Raw genomic sequence first — 18,557 nt, 5'->3', positions numbered from 1 at the left:
AAAAGGATGACAGGAAAGATAGAGCGTTGGAATCTGCACCTCTTTTCGTTTTTCTTATGTGCCGGAACATGTCTTTGTCTAAATTCCAACTAGCTCAACTCTGCCTTAAACACAAGTTCTGAGATGCAAAAGATAAAATGACATGCATCAACCTCATGGGGCAGAATATTAGTGCCCTGCTTAGATATGTGTGAAAGCCATTTTTCTTCACATATAGTAGTTACAGTTTCCACACAATATAGAAACTAACAGGTAGAATTAATCAAATACTTTATTCTGACAAGTTCCATGGTTTCAATAATACCACAGTGGCCAGAAACATCTTCCTCGGCACAAAGTGTAATCACAGCCTGTACTCCAGCAGCAGAGTCTGAGATTAACAGTTCAGGCTGGGATCAGCAGGCTGTGTAACCACCATCTACTGGCAACACTGTTCCAGTAATCATCGAGGAGTGATCACTCAGCAGATACAAAACTGCATCACAGACCTCTTCTGGTTCTGCAAGCAAGCACCAGCGGGAGAGGGAAAAAAAGAAGGATAAGTCAGGTATGTTGATACCACCATGCACAACTTTAAGAACTTCAGGAAATTACTGTAAAATATTACAGTTACTCTAGTAAAATGCTAAATTCTGGAACGTGCACCTTTCCGTGCAGTATGCTGTTTTAAAAAGAGCACTGAAATGTTTTTTAAGTGCTGAAAATAAACATGGTTAGTCATTAGCCAATACTGTTATGAATACCTAAGCCGAATGCCGCATTTTCTGCTGACTTTCTCAGATTATTATGGAGGGACATGGCACAAGACATCTCAATTTGTGGCTGAAAGATTACCTATAACAGCTTCGGGCTTACTTGACTATTCGAGTAAATGCCAGAAAATCTTAGTCTACACCCTTGCTGTAGAAAATCCAAAATTTGTGGCACGAGAACTGACGTAGTGTGAATGGCTATCACCACTGAACGAGAACAAAGGGGTTTAACCGAGGGGCCCAATTTTTATTAATCATATCATAAGAAGCCAACAAACAAAGACACCAAGGACAACAGGGGAAATTACTTGTACCATTGAAAAGGTTGTATTCTGCAGTTTGTCTAAGCAATAATGTAACTAACAAAACTCAAGCCACAATTGTTATTGGAATGCATCATGTAACCGCACAAAAACAAGGGACAAAGAAGGAACACACTTGTCTTGTGTGTTCCTTCTTTGTCCCTTGTTTTTGTGCGGTTACATGATGCATTCCAATAACGACCACCAACTAGCCCGCTTATCCCTGTTAAATATGCCACAATTGTTACAGACACATCTGTTTTATGCAACTTCATGCCACGAGTGGCTACACATCTTTGTATCTAGTCTGATTTGTATCAACACTGATTCCGATCAGTAATCACTCGGCAATTTCTAGAGAACTTTTGCTATTTCGTTGGGAAAATGCGCATGGTGTTCTGGACACAGGGACCCTTCACAAAACCAAGAGGTAGAGCTAGCAAGGAGGAGCAACTGGCTGCATACGAGTAGCCATTGTATTCGACAGTTTCAAGAACCCTGACAGCAAGAGATGCAGTGTTGTATGGCAAATCAGTTCTGCAGAAGCCCACAAGGCGGAGTATGTTTCATGAAATCGAAATATTGTCAGCCACCCAAGAGCAGCACAAAGCTACAAAGAAACCCATCCAGGTTTCTCTTTCCGAGAAAACTGCATGGGTTTCCAAAACCGGAACATAAAATTCAATAAGCACTGCAGCTTCTGAGGATAATGAGACTATTTCAGCTAATTCAAGCGAAAGGGTGTGTTGCTTTAGCACGGCGACAACATGCCCGAAAGTGTCAGTGCAGATGCTAGTCACAACACATAATAGCTTAATTTAGTGGCTATTGTTTTATGAAAGTGGCTACCATAAGGGAATAAGTACTGGAGAAGCTGAAAACACCAACCAGTGCTTGTCACAGGCAAAAGCCTGTGCACTTGTGAGCTTTAAAAACACTGGAAGTTGTCGTCACAGAACAATGCAAAATTGAAGAAGGCCCCATGAATGCCCTAGACTAATTCTAATGACCATACATGCACTGAGAATAAAATTGCACGCTTCTCAATATTTAAAGCTATCTTTTCTATCTCAGTTTAAATTTTTTAACAAAGTCTTACCATTGCTCTCGAATTGCAGCCTTGTTGCTAGTGCATTTCCTGTAGTGAAATTTTATGCAGAATAAAAACTGTGGACTCACATTCTTAAATTTTACCTCCTTGAATATTAAATAATAGAATATTTCTTATGAGAAGTACTGAAATTAAGAAAATTGGTTAATCCCCCTTTCAGAGGAATTGATCATAACACAAAAGTGAAAACGTATATTCTAAAAAGCAATGGAAGCTTTGTTGTATATTCACAAATACAGGTCCATAAATGTGCACAGTCTTAATTACTTACAGTCTCACTTGAAGGCCGAAGCAATGACAGCAATAGCAAGCACACAGGACCTGTGCTTCTGCACAGTGGGAACAGCACCACAGAGGCTACTAGTTGTCATAGGTATACCTGATGTCACGATGGGCGCATATGTAGCGAAACTGAATTGTTAGATCTCCGGCAGCATTGCCTAGTACCTTTGTGCCTAGGACCAGTTTCATTTCGGAAAAATATGGACACAGAATGTGCCATGAAATGCAAAAGTAGCGAGAACTAGGAGAGCTTGAAATGCATTGCTGTTCCCGTTGACAGTTTACGCGAGCAGAAACATATTAAGTTAGAACAGCAGTGCATTTTGCTGCAGATTTTGAGTACTCGTTTCTCAAAACTGCGCTTCTCATTACAGCACACTGTTCCTCAGCAATACAATGAATAAAACTTGTGCACCGTATGCAGGCTGTGTAAGACAGCAAACATTTCTCCATGGTTCCCCAAAAAGCCCACTTTTAAAGAGAACTCACCTGGAAAACTACACGATATTGTAGCGCAAAAGACCGGAACAGAAAGATTCTAGGTGACAGACAGAAGAGAAAGAAATACAGTGCTATACTCACAACTGTTTATTAGGCACGAAGCTTGCTACATATTATACCGCGCATACTCTCGACATCAGGGGGCTGCAAAGAGCAAGCGAAAGGTCATCTTGCTTGCGACAAACCTAGCAATTTCATTTCTGCATCATATAACGAAACAGATGTTTGACTAGCACATGATTGATCACTGATATGAATGTGATATGTCTCTAGCAGTTCCCGCGTGGCTTTATCTCTGCTCTTACCCAGGATTCTTACCTCAGGAAAACGTGGGTTACAGCAGCATGATCTGCAATGCGCAGAGAGATGGGCACTCATATCCTTTCTTAATTTGCTTGCAAGTTCCCTCATTCGGTCGTTCAGACAGTGGCCGGTCTGCCCGAAGTAGGTTTTTCTGCAACTTAGTGGTATCTGGTGAACCACAGCAGTGGAACACTTTTGCACGTAGCATTTTGCGTGCTTGACTTTGCATGTTTGCACAGCACACCCCGTGATTCAGGGGCATATGCTATGTGCAAAAGTGTTCCAGTGCTGCGGTTTACCAGATACCACTAAGTTGCGGAAAAACCTACGTCGGGCAGACCAGCTGCTGTGTGAACAACCGAATGAGGGAACATGCAAACAACTTGAAAAAGGATATGAGCACCCTGTTCATTGCAGATAGCGCGCAGGAACTGCTAGAGGAATATCACATTCATATCAGTGACCAAGCATGTGTTAGTCAAACATCTGTTTCATTATATGAATTGCTAGGTTTGTTGCAAACAAGATTACCTTTCGCTTGCTCTTTGCCACCACCTGATGTTGAGAGTGTGTGCTGTATATGTGTAGCAAGCTTTGTGCCTAATAAGCAGTTGTGAGTGTAGTGCAGTCTTTCTTTCGCTTCTGTCTGTCACTTAGAATGTTTTTTTTTCTCAGGTTTATTGCACTACAATATCATGTAGTTTTGCAGGCGAGTTTTCTTTAGAATGGACTTTTTAGGGAACTATGGAGAAATGTTTGCTGCCTTACACAGTCTGGATACGGTGCACAAGTTTCATTTATTGTATTGCTGATGAACAGTGTGCTGTAGTAGGAAGCGCAGTTTTGAGAAATGGGTTTTTGTGCTACAATCTCCTGTCATTCAGCAAACACCAACTCGTACAAGAAAAAGTTATTGTTCACCTGCAAAGCGTCCTAGGGGGATCTTGGACCGCATGTTGCTAGCCTTGAGAGGGTCACTCCAGCCAACCAAGGACATAGGAGTGTTCGTCACAGTAGGGTTCACTGAATTTACTCGAATCTGAAATGCACAGCCAATAAGCAAAGATTTTACGAACTAGCAACATTGCTTACAAATGTGCCAGTGCAGGGCAAATAGAGTGATCATACACAAAGATTATCACGCTATGATTATTGTAAACTGGAACTTAATGCAAAATGCCTATTTTTTCCTTACGTATCTGTTGTGCCTACTTTATTTATAAGCACAAATTATGGTTCAGAATAATTTTAGCAGCACTTCTTATTGTGCCTATAAATGCCAATTTTGATATTAGTGACTGTATTGGACTTTCAGAGCCTAAAAATGCCTTTTTCTCTGTTCTATTATGTTGTTCGTAATTTTATCATCACCCATTCAGAAACTTGGCTGATGGCAGCCGGTTATTACCACAAACACTTTGCCAATGTCAAGGCTGTTGTTAACAGCTTTGCAACAGACTAGAACATTGCTGTGAAAAGGCTTAAAACTGCGCTATGGGGCGATACACTTGAAACTGACTTCACACACTTGTGTGCTCACTTTATGTTTTTAGCCAACATCCTTAAGAAGCTTGAATGTTCAGGCACAACTCTGACCCAGAATGTGAGGCTCATATTGTACAGTGCTAAACTATTCAAACAGGACAATCGGGCCGGCTGGCAACTGGCACTTTTTGCATCACTGGTGAGCACTGGGTGATCACTAGGGGGCCAAATGCAGTCACAAAAGCCCTTGCGTCCATCGCATACTATAATGCATCAACTCAGTGTTTCCAGCACCCACCAGAGTTGCAAAAGCACCGGCAGCCACGTGCTCTATTGTCACATTTGAATCACTGAGCACTGTACATTCAGCAAAGGGTCACCACCATCCCCGAAGGGCGTGCTGCTGACAGAGTTAGTTCAAAACTTCAGTATGTCTCAGATAAAAATTCCGGGTTTTGGTGCTGAAAGAGCTGTCAAAGGCTCTGAACGGCCAATATTCACCAATTTAAGAGGGCATTAGATCATCGAATGCTCTGCAGTACTTACAAATATGTGCTGCTAACTTTGTTGGATATTGAGCCCCTCGATTCCTTTTCTTCATACAAACCAATACTCGGTGAAAAAAGGTGCAAATTGCAACAAGAAAATCTTGACATGGCACTTCTTTGTCACTACTCTCACAACTTTTCTCGTGGTGTCTAGCCACACCAAGTTTCAGCTAAATCGTGTAAGTTGCGCAACTTGACTCCACTTCATTTTATTAAGAAAATAAAATGAATTTCATAAAACAGGAGTTTAGTGGACTGTGATCCTTGGAAAATCACAATTTATCCTCAGATGCAATGGGGAAATTCTTATACATGGAGCCTATACATGCCTGAAGGACAGTATTTGAAGCCTATATATGCCTTAAATTGCAGCATTAGAGCCTCTTATAGGCACCTAAAATAGCATTTCTTGGTGCCTAAACATCTGGTCTCAAATGATTATCACTATTATACACTGATGCACTATGATTACTTGCACCATTTACCCATTAACAGAAAAATGACATTTGCTGATTGCAGAAGAAAAACATCAAACCTTGTGAGGCCCGAGTTCAAGAGCCATTACTCGGGTAAGCTGATCCAAAGCTGCTTTACTGGCACAGTAGACAGCATGGTTTGCCAGGGCTGCAATGCCCGCCTGGCTCGAGACGTTGACAATTGCACCAGCTACACGTCGTTCTTTCATTGATTTGGCACAGAGCTGCACAGTTTTAAAAAAGCCACAGTGAGTAGTGAAACGCAAAAGAACGCTAAGGAAAATTCCTAGTGAAACATAGAATGTTACTATGACAGAAATGACATTACTTCTCAAAATCTTTTAAAACTTAACTGCAAACATAAAATGGTATGCACAGCCATAAGCAAATGTTTGGAGACCACTGCATCAGCAAAAAACTAAACTTTCTTCTAGCACAGCTCCGAAATGTTGAATTGCTTCAATACATTACATTGGGCAAACATGTGCATGCAGGTACCACTTGATTTCAGCAAGCACACCCAGGCTGCGAAAGAAAAAAAAAAAATACTTTTGTGACACCATTGATCTCCAAACTTTTGCTCACAATTACAGATACATTTTCAAGAAATGAACCCCTATGGGCATATCTCAAATGAACAGGTGTGAAAGAAAGCAATGACAATGACAGACAGTTGCACAACTTTTACTCCTATCTGCACTCATCAAAACCTCTGATAGCGCGCAACGCACTCGCAGCTGTTTGCCACTAACATGGCACATGGGTGAAGCCAAATTCTGATGTGCATTAGAACTACATGTATTAGAACTATCATTACCTTAAAAAGTAACAAATGTAGTGCTGTTAAGAATTCCCTATTCATTTTTCAAGTTTTCCAGTATGCACTTTTGCAGCTGTTTTGGAATTCAAATTGGCAGCTTCTTAGTGCTTCTAATCGTCTTCAAAGCAAGGAGGCGAGTGCTTAGAAGGCTGCATCATGGAAGTTGAAGCCCCCACTGTTTTAAAAGATGGTCAGGACAAGCTAACACATATGCTGGAGATTCCTTGGCTGCTGAATGTAGACACAAACCAATAACTGTTTGCTATAGTGTCCTGAATTGTATGTCAAACTTCACTGCCCCATCTACTGTCTGCTGATCAGTTTCCTTGGCATTCATTGTTAAGGTGACAAAGGTAGAACTATGTATTAACCATGAAATCACCTGGAAAATTGTTGATGAATATCTTGGCAAAAGAATTATTCATACAATGTTTATGGTGCCGTGCTCCTTCCTGATGGTAGTGCGCCAGCCTACAATGCAGACTTAGTGATTTAGTTCCTACTGAAGGTTGGACTCGTCTCAATAAGCCACCTGCCCTGTTTCCCAGACATGGCTCTCACTCTATTCCTTCCATTCTTGAAAATGAACATAGACTCAAAGGAGCAACCATTCAGGAATGTTGAATATGTCAGGGAAGCTGTGACTGCACCACTCAACAGTTTCCTAGCCAACGAATTCAAGAACAGTCTGTATCAGCTGCTAGAGCAGTGATGATTATGATTAGAGAAAGTGGACTATGCTATAAACACTACAAGAAAAGTTTGCCTCAGCACATTTTGGTTTTCTCATAGCTGTCCTAGTCCACATATTTAGTATTGCTTTCTCTGCTTATGCGTTCCTTTCTGCAAGAAATTATTCTTGATTTGGCAGGGCAACTTGCATATTCATGATTCTACAAGTTGCAACACTGCCCATATCAGACGTGCTTTGAGCTTTTTATGAAAGCTGGCTGTGCCCAAGCAACATGCACAAGTGTATAGCCAATTTCTAAAACTTCTGAACAAAATTATTTTCGCATGTGTTGGTAATAGAGAAGGCTAAGTTTATATCACGGAGCCACAAATGAACATGAGGCATCTCACTATGAATACAAACGACTGACCTACATTTCAGATGAAATAGCACATCACAAATCAGTAGAAGAGAAGGTGCATGCACATGCACAATGAAGATAGACAGTGTATGTATTATTCTAAAGTACTTGTTCAACTTTCACTGTCATATAGGAAATGCAATACCCATGTGACAAAAGTGTCACACCCTTGGGATAATTCTTTGATGCCGAGAAGTGCTAAGGTAGAGTACCGTATTTTAGCACTTATAACCCGGACTATAAATTCAAAAATTTAACGGTAAAGACGGGTTGCGGATTATGTGCTAATTTTGCCTTGCGGTGTGTCTTCATGGAAGCGTAAATTGTGCCTCAAAATGTCGCTTCACGGCAGTAATGTGCGCTCTGCCGTGAAGCCACAATTTCAGGCAAAGTTTCCCTCCATTTAAAGTTTCGTTATCTTACAGGGAACCCCACCCTCTCTACAACCCTGAGTGTTGAAGCTCCCTTCTCCCCTCTTTCATTGTCACCCACCCTCCTCTTCTTTCCGGGTCGATATGTTTTCTTTAGTAGAACCAGAACTCCGATAACAATGAGCTGTGCTCGACAGCAGTCCTTTAGAGCGCAGCAGAAGCTGAAGATTATCAGCATCACCAAAGAGATGGGGAACAGAGCCACTGGCCGTAGATAAGCCTTGGACGAGTTGCGCATCCGCAAATTGAGATTATTTTTACAAAGATTTCAGCATTGTTGTATGCAGTTATTCCCGCGAGTTACACATGCAGATTATTTGTTTCCTGGGCAGTTGCAATTGGCATGTGGGTTATACATGGTGACGGGTTATATGCGGGAAAATACGGTAAGTACTCCATGTGGAGCATACACGGAAAAGTGAAGGACAATGAAGTTTATCACCATAGCTAACCGACAGTGACAAAGGTAATACTATAGTGATCACAAACTTGATACAAGTGAACTTGCTGAGAACTGAACAAATTAAGAAGGTGCAGTGTACTGTTTATTATAAGCTTTAAGCATGTGACATGCTATAGTTCTGCTACAGCACTGTGTCCAAGTATAATTAATTTTCATAATCTTATGTTTTCAATTTTCTATTAAATTCCCCACCAATGCTGAGGTAGGCGACAAATTTAACTTTTTCAAATAATCTTTTCTTTTGACCTCCAAATAAGTTCTACAGAAATCAACAAGGCAGAGATAGGTTCATAAAAGGGAAATCAAACTTTACTATTTACAAACCCCTATATAAAAAAATAAAAGAAATAACCATTCATAAAATTGAAGGGCATAAAGAAATAAATTGCAGAAATAAAAATACTTCACTAGCACTCCTAAGAGCATGGAGTCCTACGTACTGATTATTCATTCTGTAGTACACAATCCTCATTAACAGATGATTTGAATATGGATAGACAGAGCTAACCCACCTGTGACACATTAATTACAGCTTTCACATTTGTGGCAAAGGAGCTGCAATGAGAAGCAATAAAAACATTAGTCTTGAAACATTAGTTACATGGTTGACTCTTCAGGACTACACACTCAACCCTATGAAAGACACAAAGGAAAATGGTCAGATTCTGCTAGCTACAGGTAGTTCCTCATATTCCTACAATAAAACAATACACCTTATATGCTCATGTGGTCAGAAGTGAGTATGATCACAGTTCTGTATGTAAAACAAAATATAGCCTACATTTGGCAACATTAGTTACAACTGTTGTATGACACAACCAGGGATGGTGATAGAGATAGGCAAATTTTGTGTGTGTGTGTGTGTGCAAAACAAATGAACAGCCGTGGAGGAAACCAAGTTAAGATAGAGCATTAGATTCGCTGCTGAAGTTGCTTTCGGCCAAGTGACGTGAACCTTTCGGGCATCCTACAACATCACATTTGTGCGAGTTTCGCGAGCCAGCAAAACCAGCGCACTACTATGCGATAATAAAACTATTGAAACGCTCAAGCGCAGGTGGCACAGAGTCCAGCGAAAATGAGACCTTTCAGCTGCCCACATCATTGTCAAGGGTAACGTGAATGAGTTCTTTTTCTAAAAATCAAATAGAACTGGGCAAATAGCATTTTCTTCCATCTTATAATGCAATGCAATGATCTTTATATAGGGAGAGGTTGAGTACTAGTGAAAGAATTATAATGAGGTATGCCTACAACATCAGGCCAGCACTTGAATGTCTTGGGCGAGACACAAATCGTGTCCTACATTTACTTCAATTTCTATACAACTAAAACTTTGTGCACGATAATACAGGATGTCTACCAAATTCGCATTTCAAAAATTCCCTCAGTTTTCCAGGTTTTCCATGAATGCCTTTGCGAAATTCTCCAAGTGACGCAGAACTATGTTTTATGTCAAGATGGGCTGAAACCATGTCGCCCGATGCTGTCACTCTCTAGTAAGCATGTGAAAAAAATTTTAAAAGAAAACGACTTAATCCAGTTTTAATACTAAAGAGTAGTGTTTATTTTATTCAAAAAAAAAAAAGAATAGAAGGGAGGGGTTAGTAATGCACAGCAAATAAAATCTCTTCGAAAAAAATTGCAAATTGAGTTGGACATTCTCAAATACGAAGAAAAAGGAGATGCATACATAAGCAAATATTTTCGAACATGAGCTGTCTCTATCAACAGATAGCAAGCTCAGTGGTATGAGGCCCAAACTTTGTTATAATTGAGATTCTCTCTCAACAGCTCGTAAGTCAACTTCAACTGTCCCAACACACTCTCAGCCTGCGCACGACGCCTCAGTGTTGTGTTTCCCTGAGTTAAAGAGTTTATTTTAGTTTAGATGAGGGACACCTGCATCTCGGCATCAGCCAACACTTTGTTTTTTGAGTTCAAGCTCCTTCAAAACGGCGGCAGCACGCTTCCTTTCTTGTTCATTCCTCAAAGCATTGGTCCTTTCTGTTCTCATCCTCCTTCCGCTGCTCGTTCGCCCCACGGACCATTTGAAGCACCTTCTTGGTCAATTGTACAGTCAACGTCCGATTTTTCAAACTCCCTAGGGGCCGCGAAAACGTCCGAAAAATCGGCCAGTTGGAAAAAATGAATACATGTCTTTTACTGCCCTTATGGGTTCAAACCGCCACAGGCACATTCGAAAAAGCTCTGAAGGCCTGTCGGTACACGTATTAGGCATATCGGTGCTCGCACTGTGACAGGAGATACCGGGTGCACGCGCGTATAATTAAGGAATACATACTGCGTCCTGGGGCAATAGCCCCTACCCACGCTTGTTGTGCTTCACCGCAATACTTTTGCATATGCTTCACCAAATAACATTTCTGTATAGAAGCGAAGCTGACTTTCCGGAACTGTCATTATGCAACGCACCGTGCTTTCCTAGCTTCGAAGCCAATCGCGAGGACCACAAAGGCAGAGTCGGTGCTATTGCTAACAGCGGCGAATCCTTTCGACGAAAAACATGGCACCCAACGGCAAGAAGCTTAATAGAGAGTTTTAGATTAGGGGACGCAAGCCGCTTGCGTCCTAACCTAAAACTATCTTATAGCGAACGTTGAAGCAACTAGGTCTAGCGTTGTGGCTACCATAGGTGGCTACTGCTGCCAGCGAATATGCGTGCGAGAGTGCCGGTTCGAGGCGGCAAGGTAATAAAAACGGCAGCGGTGGTGGCTTTGATTAATGCCGTTTCGGACCTGCAGTCATGGCAAAAAGTCCGGAAAATCGGACGGCGAAGAGTTCTTGCATCCTAAATTTCAGACGTTCTATAAATTGACTCTATGGAGTGGTGGTGCCGCGAAAGTCGGTTGTTGACTGTACACTGGCAACTCCTCCAGCCGACGATTCGTTACTATTCCTGTCTGCTACTCGAGCCTGCATTACTGCGACTTTAGTTCACTTTCAATAAGATTACAGCTAATTTTCCCTGATAGAAGCACAAATTCCCCGAGTTTTCACTAAGTTTTTCCAGACTACTCGAAATCCCTGAGAATTCCTGGTTTTCCCGGTTGGTAGACACTCAGTAATATTGAAGCCTCATGAGCATCAATCTATTAATTTAGCTAGACTTAATATTTGTCTTTAGTTTACCTCTAACCCTCGATTTACCCGACCTAGCATTGTGGCGCAAGGATGGTTGCCTGTCTTTTTCATAAGATTGTGTTAAACCCAGCTCTTAAGAAACAATAGTACATGCTGTTATGGTTGGCGTGTAACACTCCGGGCAAAAAGTATGCTCGAAAGACCCTGCTCAACCGAAACGCAGGATGGATTACTAATTTGCTATGGTTGTCTCGAGTGGTTGCCGGTCTGGCAGGCGCCCCGCAGTGACGACAGGCCCATTTGTGTGTGTGACTCTAGGGGAGAACCCTTTTCACAAATTGTGCGACTCTAGGAGAGACCCTTTCCATGAACCAACGTCGCCTAGAAGAAAGGATATAAGCCGCCTACGATCCTCGACCGGTGGGTGACCGCCAGCGGAGGCAAGCACGTGTGAACGTCACCTGGGAAAAGGGATCAGCCGCCCATCCACAACCAGACTCAGTGCCTGTCACGTGACGTTGACGTGAGCAACATCCCGCCTACGATTTTAGTGGGCCTATTTAAAGGGCCCCGCAATGTACTTTTTCAATTCATACATTCTCTTCTTCTTGTCCTTCACCAACCATCAAATAAACAGTGCAAGTTTCGCACTAGAAATCATCTCGTCCTTGCCTGGTCGCCATGGTCTACCGGAAGCCTGCAGCCCGCCGACAACGCCATGCTACCCAATAATAATGCCGGTCGAGGTTTGAGGAACGGCGTCACAACAATGCCCATCTTACCTTTCATCATGTGTTGCTTATCAGTTTAAATTCAGAGTGCTGATATGCCACTAGTGCTTAACTCAACTCTTTCATTTCGCACACCAGTAAAAAATGGAAACACCTCCCTGCCTCAATCCATTGCAGATATCACTAACAGCACCAACTTTACCAAAGTGCACCACAACTATATCATGCTATCCCACTCCTCTCTGTAATGCACTATGAGCCTTGAGAGTACTGACAGTAAATAAATAAATAACTAAATAAATAAACAAGTATACTTCATTACTAAATACATGTCTCACATATCAAAAGACTCTGGCTTGATTTCTCCCACAGGCTCCAGAATGGCAACACCTGCATTGTTCACCAGCAGATCTATTGGCCCAACATTGGACAGTGCTGCCTCGGTTGCATTCCAATCAGCCAGGTCAACACAAACTGGTATGATGTTAGGTACCTGTAGAGAGACCATAAAGTCAGTTGGCAATGGAGCAAAAATGTTGAAAGTAAGTGGTGTAAGCTAAACACTCACTACAATTGAAAACCTTTCCAAATGCAAATTGAATCGTTTTATTCTATAATTAGCCGAAAATCTCTACACGCATTAATATCAACTTAGGTTCGACCTCACATCTGTTGATGAAGTTCAATTTGTTTACGTATGGGTTATGAAATGCTGCCATGAAGGACCCTGTACCCCCTTTTATGAACGGTAAAGAAGGTGCCTGGTGTTAACGTGCCTCTTCTAGAACCATTTTCAACAAAATCTTCTTGAATGTGGTTTGTATGAACTGTTACCAACAATCAGATGTTCCTGCTACCACATCCTAATTGCCATCCCTTACTTTTTACCATTTAAGCTGCACTAAAAGCTCTGCTGGCATGTCCATATGCAATGATGCCCGTTGTGCTCTTCCCACCATCCCACTAAGCTTTTGTGTAACCATTGCCTTAGAACACTGTGGCCATGATGTTTCACTGCACCACCTGAATTCAGAGGCTATAGTATCAGCATCAAATAGCCCACCAGTATACAAAAAAAAATTAAATTATGGGGTTTTACATGCCAAAACCACTTTCTGATTATGAGGCACGCCCTAGTGGAGGACTCCAGAAATTTTGACCACTTGGGGTTCTTTAACGTGCACCTAAATCTAAGTACACGGGTGTTTTCGCATTTCGCCCCCATCGAAATGCGGCCGCCGTGGCCGGGATTCGATCCCACGACCTCGTGCTCAGCAGCCCAACACCATAGCCACTGAGAAACCACGGCGAGTACCAGTATAGAAGAGTGGTAGGGCTGATAACTGCACTCCTCTCGGCTGGCACAAACAAGGAATCACCCTTCAACAGCTTCACAACAATCACAAACAGCTTCACCCTTCCACTGCAATCAGCTTCGTCTGCATCACATGGGGGTTTGCCTTTGAGCCAAGACTCCTGCCTCTGAATGTGAAATTAGCATACTGAGTGTCAACTTTGATCATATATATTTTGGAACATAAGCACTGCAAAAGAACAAAACAATATGGAGCTGTCTTTGAATGTGGTTGTGTCAAGTTTCTAATATAAACATGTCACATAATTGCAAGGTTGGAAAAGTTATGTAACCCCAAGTTCTCGTTAATTATGTATTTCCTGACTCTACTTGTTCATGAGGATTGTATCTACCAAAGCAAATAAGCCACCTGTGCAAGCAATGTTTGCATAGCTAGCATGCATATTATTTAAATTACTGATACTTTGAAGACACTGTGTATTCCATCACTCCTGCCATGCCAGTTGTTTTGCAGCACAAGGAATAACAAACAACATGCGAGCAACCGGTGATACGGTAGTCTGTGCAAGTAAGATATCATAGTAGAGAGTGCCCCACAGCTATTCATTTTCTTTTGTAGCATGTGTGGCAGAGTTCAGTTATGGAAAATTGCGGATGTCACACACACACACACACACACACACACACACACACACACACACACACACACACACACACACACGCACGCACGCACGCACGCACGCACGCACGCACGCACGCACGCACGCACGCGCGCGCGCGCGCGCGCGCGCGCGCACACACACACACACACACACACACACACACACACACACACACACACACACACACACACACACACGGCGAGGAGCGCAATCACAGTTTCTCAGTGTGCATTTGCATTCAGCTAAAGCAGGAGTTTCACCATTGTTAGAAGTGGCGCCCTGTGTGTGTTCCTTTTCATCCACCGTCGTTTTAGCGCCTTCACTTCAGATTGTACATATAGAGTTGTGTAACAGAAAGTTGCAGTTCTTACTGCAATAAAAATGTTTTCATCTGAGAATCGTGTGCGACACAACTTGCTGAACCTGTTAACATGCAATTACACAGACTGACTCAGCATACTTAAAGGACTCCTCACCAGGTTTCACCATTTTTGAAAGGCAGGCAGAGGCATTACCCGCTGACAATCTTGTCTGCAAATTATTATAGCGCTGCACGCCGCGAGAACCACTGCAATTTTAAACCTAGCGCAGCACGCACTCCCTGTCCAGGAAGCTATGCTTTCAGCCAGAGAGGTCAATGTAACATGCACTAATTCACCTACATAAAATGCAGTATACTAGCTACTTGACTCACCATGACATGCAACTTTAGTTAGTCATCTAGTGTGGAACGTGCAATGCCACCGTCGTGAATGTGCTGTATAACATGAAAGTAAGTGAAGAAAAAAATAAAGGAAACAAGGCTCGACATTTGAACATGAAGCAGTGTCTTGGCTCTGGTAGGGAGAAGGCTGGGAAACAACACTGCTTGCGGACACTAATCGAGGCAAAGGAAGAAAGTGCCTCCGTTGGAAGTGACCCTCATTTCCTGGCAACACGGTAACAGGACAGTTAATTTCTTCCCTCCTTCAATACTGAACCGATTTAAAGAATTAGCTTGATAAAATGCTTCTTAGACAGTGTTTTATAATTTCCAAGTGTATAACCAAAATTGGCAATGGGGCCTGGTGAGGGGCCCTTTAAAGGTACACTAAAGGGCAACACTAAATGGGGTTAAACTGGTATTTTTTCAAAACCTTGTGTTATTTATTCGGCAGGAATGGTTGATTGTTGAAGAGCACAAGGGCCAAAATTCACCATTTGAAATTTGCACTGAAACCTCGGTGCCAGTACATAATTGTGATGTTGTGGATTTTAATGTATTTTCTCACATTCATGCTGTTTTAGTAAAATTCCTCTTGGGCAAGTTGGTGCGATCTGGAAAACATGATTTTAGGGCGATAAAGAGACACACGCAAGGGAAAAACACACAGACACACTGAGTGCCAGTGCGCTTAGTGCGTTTCTCCCTTGCTTGTGTCTCTTTATCACCCTAAAATCATGTTTTCCATGCTGTTTTGTTTGTGTAGAAGAACTCGAAACTTACTAGGCCGAGCCTTTGGTTCTATTACAATGCAATATATCCATATTTTATCAATAAGCAATTAACTAGACCCCAGTAGACACTGTCAACGTCCATGACATCATGGCAAGTTGGTGCAAGAACCTCAGGGCAACACCACCACCATTTTTTTTTTCTGCAGTCTTTTTCTGGCTTGTCAGGCCTCCTCTCATGATAAGAGTGACCATTGTGCAATTGTAAAGGCAAATTTACAACTAACTTAACTTATTACTTCTCTTCAATATCCCATGAACTCAACACAGCAACATTGTTTTGCATTTCTGAATAAAAATTTTATTAACCAGAAACCATTGACAGACGACTGTTGAAGTCAAGGGATAGCTTCTGGGTAGATCTGCTGCTGGAACACTTATTGGTTAATGCTATGAGGCCTGGGAGTGTTGTGATGTATAGATATGTTGGAGTATGCTCGTCATGGAGTATTCAGCCTCACCATGCAGTGAGATGAGACATGCTCATGTATTCATTTTCCCTGCAGTTTGGTTATTCCATAAGGTGTGCTACAGCCAGAGTCTCGTGAAGTGTTGCCTGTGCTGCAAAGCACGTTTTTTTTTATCCTGCTTTCATGTGCTAGTGCTCTGGCATAGTGCATTGTGTCCAACAGAAGAATGTTATGTATAGTGCATGCTTAACAACAGTTCTGAATTCTCTTTCACTGCCTGAAGCAGACCGCAGGAGGATGAGACAGCATACGATGCCACAAGTGCGATTGAAGTGTCCTGTCCGTATAAGTGCCACCGCAATAAAATGAAAAAAGGCAGAACTGTAGAAACAAAGAAGTGGAGCGCATATAGAATTGCTGCTTTAACTTTGTTGAAGATGAATGCTAGACTGTACAAGAGTTACAGGAAATTTCATCAAATAAGTGCATGCTGAATAAGTGGGGCACAAGCCAAGCATGCACAAAACCATAAAAAAGGAGCCAAAGCATGAATATGAGCTTTCCTAGTAGTTTGAGCTTCTTCCACATAGCATTGGCTATCTCTTTTCTGCGTAAAAATGTGAAGCTAGAGGACATTGTATTACCAGTCACAGACAATCAGTATATCTCATTACTAAATATAACTAAATTTTGGGGTCTAACATCCCGAAACTGCACAGCGGATTATGAGCAATGCTGTAGTGGACAGCTCTGGATTATTTTAACCACCAGGGTTTGTTTAACAGCAACCCAAAACATGGTCTGACCCCATCGGAATGCATCCAGCATGGCCAGGAATCAAGCCCAGTACGACCTTGGCTCATTACCAGATATTTTAAATTGGCTCAAATCATTCACAGCGAAGTGCTGCCATGCAGATCTTTATGTGTGCAGCCAACCACCTGCATATCATTGCAGCAAGAGTGCTGTCAATCTTTGCAGGAATTGTTCCCACAAATATGACCCACTTGCACAAACAACAGCGCTCCTTTCACTTCCAGTGCTGCACATGATAGGAACACAATCTTGATGTTGAAACGATAGCTTTGCTACCCCACTCTCACATTTACTTACTCATAAAATTGCTGTTAAGTTTAAGCATTATCAGAAGTCATGCAGCCTGATAAGTATAGCCTGAGATACAGGTATTGCAAGCCTCTTGCCTTGCAGTCCAAGTGCATTGGCTGCATACTTAGAAGACGCCCATGGAGTGCTCGGTTACTTATCAGATGGCGAACAAAATAATTTTATTCAGAATTACATGAACGTTCACCCATTCACGAAATCGCACGGAAACGGGTGAATGCACGGTTAACATTTGTGAACATCACCAGGCTCACCTGTTTCTGCAGCTCCTCGAGTTTGCCAGCAGATCTAGCAACAGCTATTACTGTAGCTCCTCGTTTTGCAAGTTCTCGTGCGATTACGTTCCCTATTCCTAATAATGGGAGAGAAAGAGAACTGTGTCAGTATGCCACCAGTCTTGCATATGAAATACAAGTCTCCGTCTTCCTTTTTCTTTCCTTTAGGCGCCCTTGCATGCCCTTCTTCACATTGCGGTCACGCCTGTATGCGAACCCGGTTAAACTGCATGTGATTCTGCGTCCTAAAAGTGTCCTTACGATTGGGCTTTGTTGCGGCGCGTGTACTTGGTTCTTTCCGGTTGCTTTATGGCGCTGTAATTTGTTATTGAAAACCAATTATTTACGCGCAGGTAAGTTCTCAGCATCGCATATCCGCTCACGTCACTTCTGAACACCTTAATAATGCAGCGACACATCTTCCAGCAGGCAGCGAACTAATTTCTGGCATTTTCAGATCACTTGAAACTTCTTTAGAAAAGAAGTTGTAATGTTACGAGAAGCAAATTAAATTGAAACGTGCCTTGGCTAGCACCAGTCACCACGGCTCGTTTCCCGCTAAACGACACCTCCATTGCAATTGCACCGTCGAAATGAACTCTGGCGGCCGGATAACTCGCACTACCACAATGTTCGATAGCACCTCCTTCTCACATGACCCTCTTTCCAGTAAGTTACTTGAGGCGCTTCAAGCAGCTCGAAAGATCAGACGAGCCATTGATCAGGCGTATGAATGGCAACTCGCGACACTCGATAACAACAACAATATCACGCACATGCAGTGCATGCAGTCGGTAGCGGTGATGCGCATGTTTCGGTTTCGTTTACCATAAAAAAAAAAGAACATTGTACATTTAAAGGCATTCACAGAA

At 42.3% G+C, this 18,557-nt stretch overlaps 1 protein-coding gene across 2 annotated transcripts; it reads right to left on the bottom strand.

Moving 5' to 3' along the window:
- Positions 1-253: 253 nt before the first annotated feature.
- Positions 254-18,460, bottom strand: LOC142587388 (L-xylulose reductase-like). Of its 2 annotated transcripts, XM_075698353.1 has the most exons (8): positions 18,209-18,460; positions 17,665-17,762; positions 12,743-12,897; positions 9,081-9,123; positions 5,820-5,984; positions 4,173-4,290; positions 2,154-2,192; positions 254-499 (listed from the first exon to the last, which is right to left on the bottom strand). In XM_075698353.1, exons 1-8 carry the CDS (start codon positions 18,258-18,260, stop codon positions 396-398), a joined length of 774 nt encoding a protein of 257 aa, XP_075554468.1. In that variant the 5' UTR covers positions 18,261-18,460; the 3' UTR covers positions 254-395. The 2 variants fall into 2 exon arrangements, with proteins under 2 accessions (XP_075554468.1, XP_075554469.1); XM_075698354.1 differs by lacking the exon at positions 2,154-2,192 and having other exon boundaries at positions 18,209-18,458.
- Positions 18,461-18,557: the final 97 nt, after the last annotated feature.

Source organism: Dermacentor variabilis, chromosome 1 (assembly GCF_050947875.1).
Source record: "Dermacentor variabilis isolate Ectoservices chromosome 1, ASM5094787v1, whole genome shotgun sequence".
NCBI lineage: Eukaryota > Metazoa > Arthropoda > Arachnida > Ixodida > Ixodidae > Dermacentor > Dermacentor variabilis.
Note: the sequence above shows the minus strand (reverse complement) of the source record. Positions and strands in the feature narration are given on the sequence as shown.

What these genes read in the sequence shown, in the direction of transcription:
- LOC142587388 (XM_075698353.1), bottom strand. Translation starts at nt 18,260, where the DNA reads ATGGAGGTGTCGTTTAGCGGGAAACGAGCCGTGGTGACTGGTGCTAGC. An exon ending in TCGAGGAGCTGCAGAAACAG is followed by an intron (nt 12,898 to 17,664) that starts GTGAGCCTGGTG and finishes GTCTCTCTACAG; the next exon opens with GTACCTAACATCATACCAGT. An exon ending in TTGAACTCGGGCCTCACAAG is followed by an intron (nt 4,291 to 5,819) that starts GTTTGATGTTTT and finishes TGTGCATTTCAG; the next exon opens with ATTCGAGTAAATTCAGTGAA.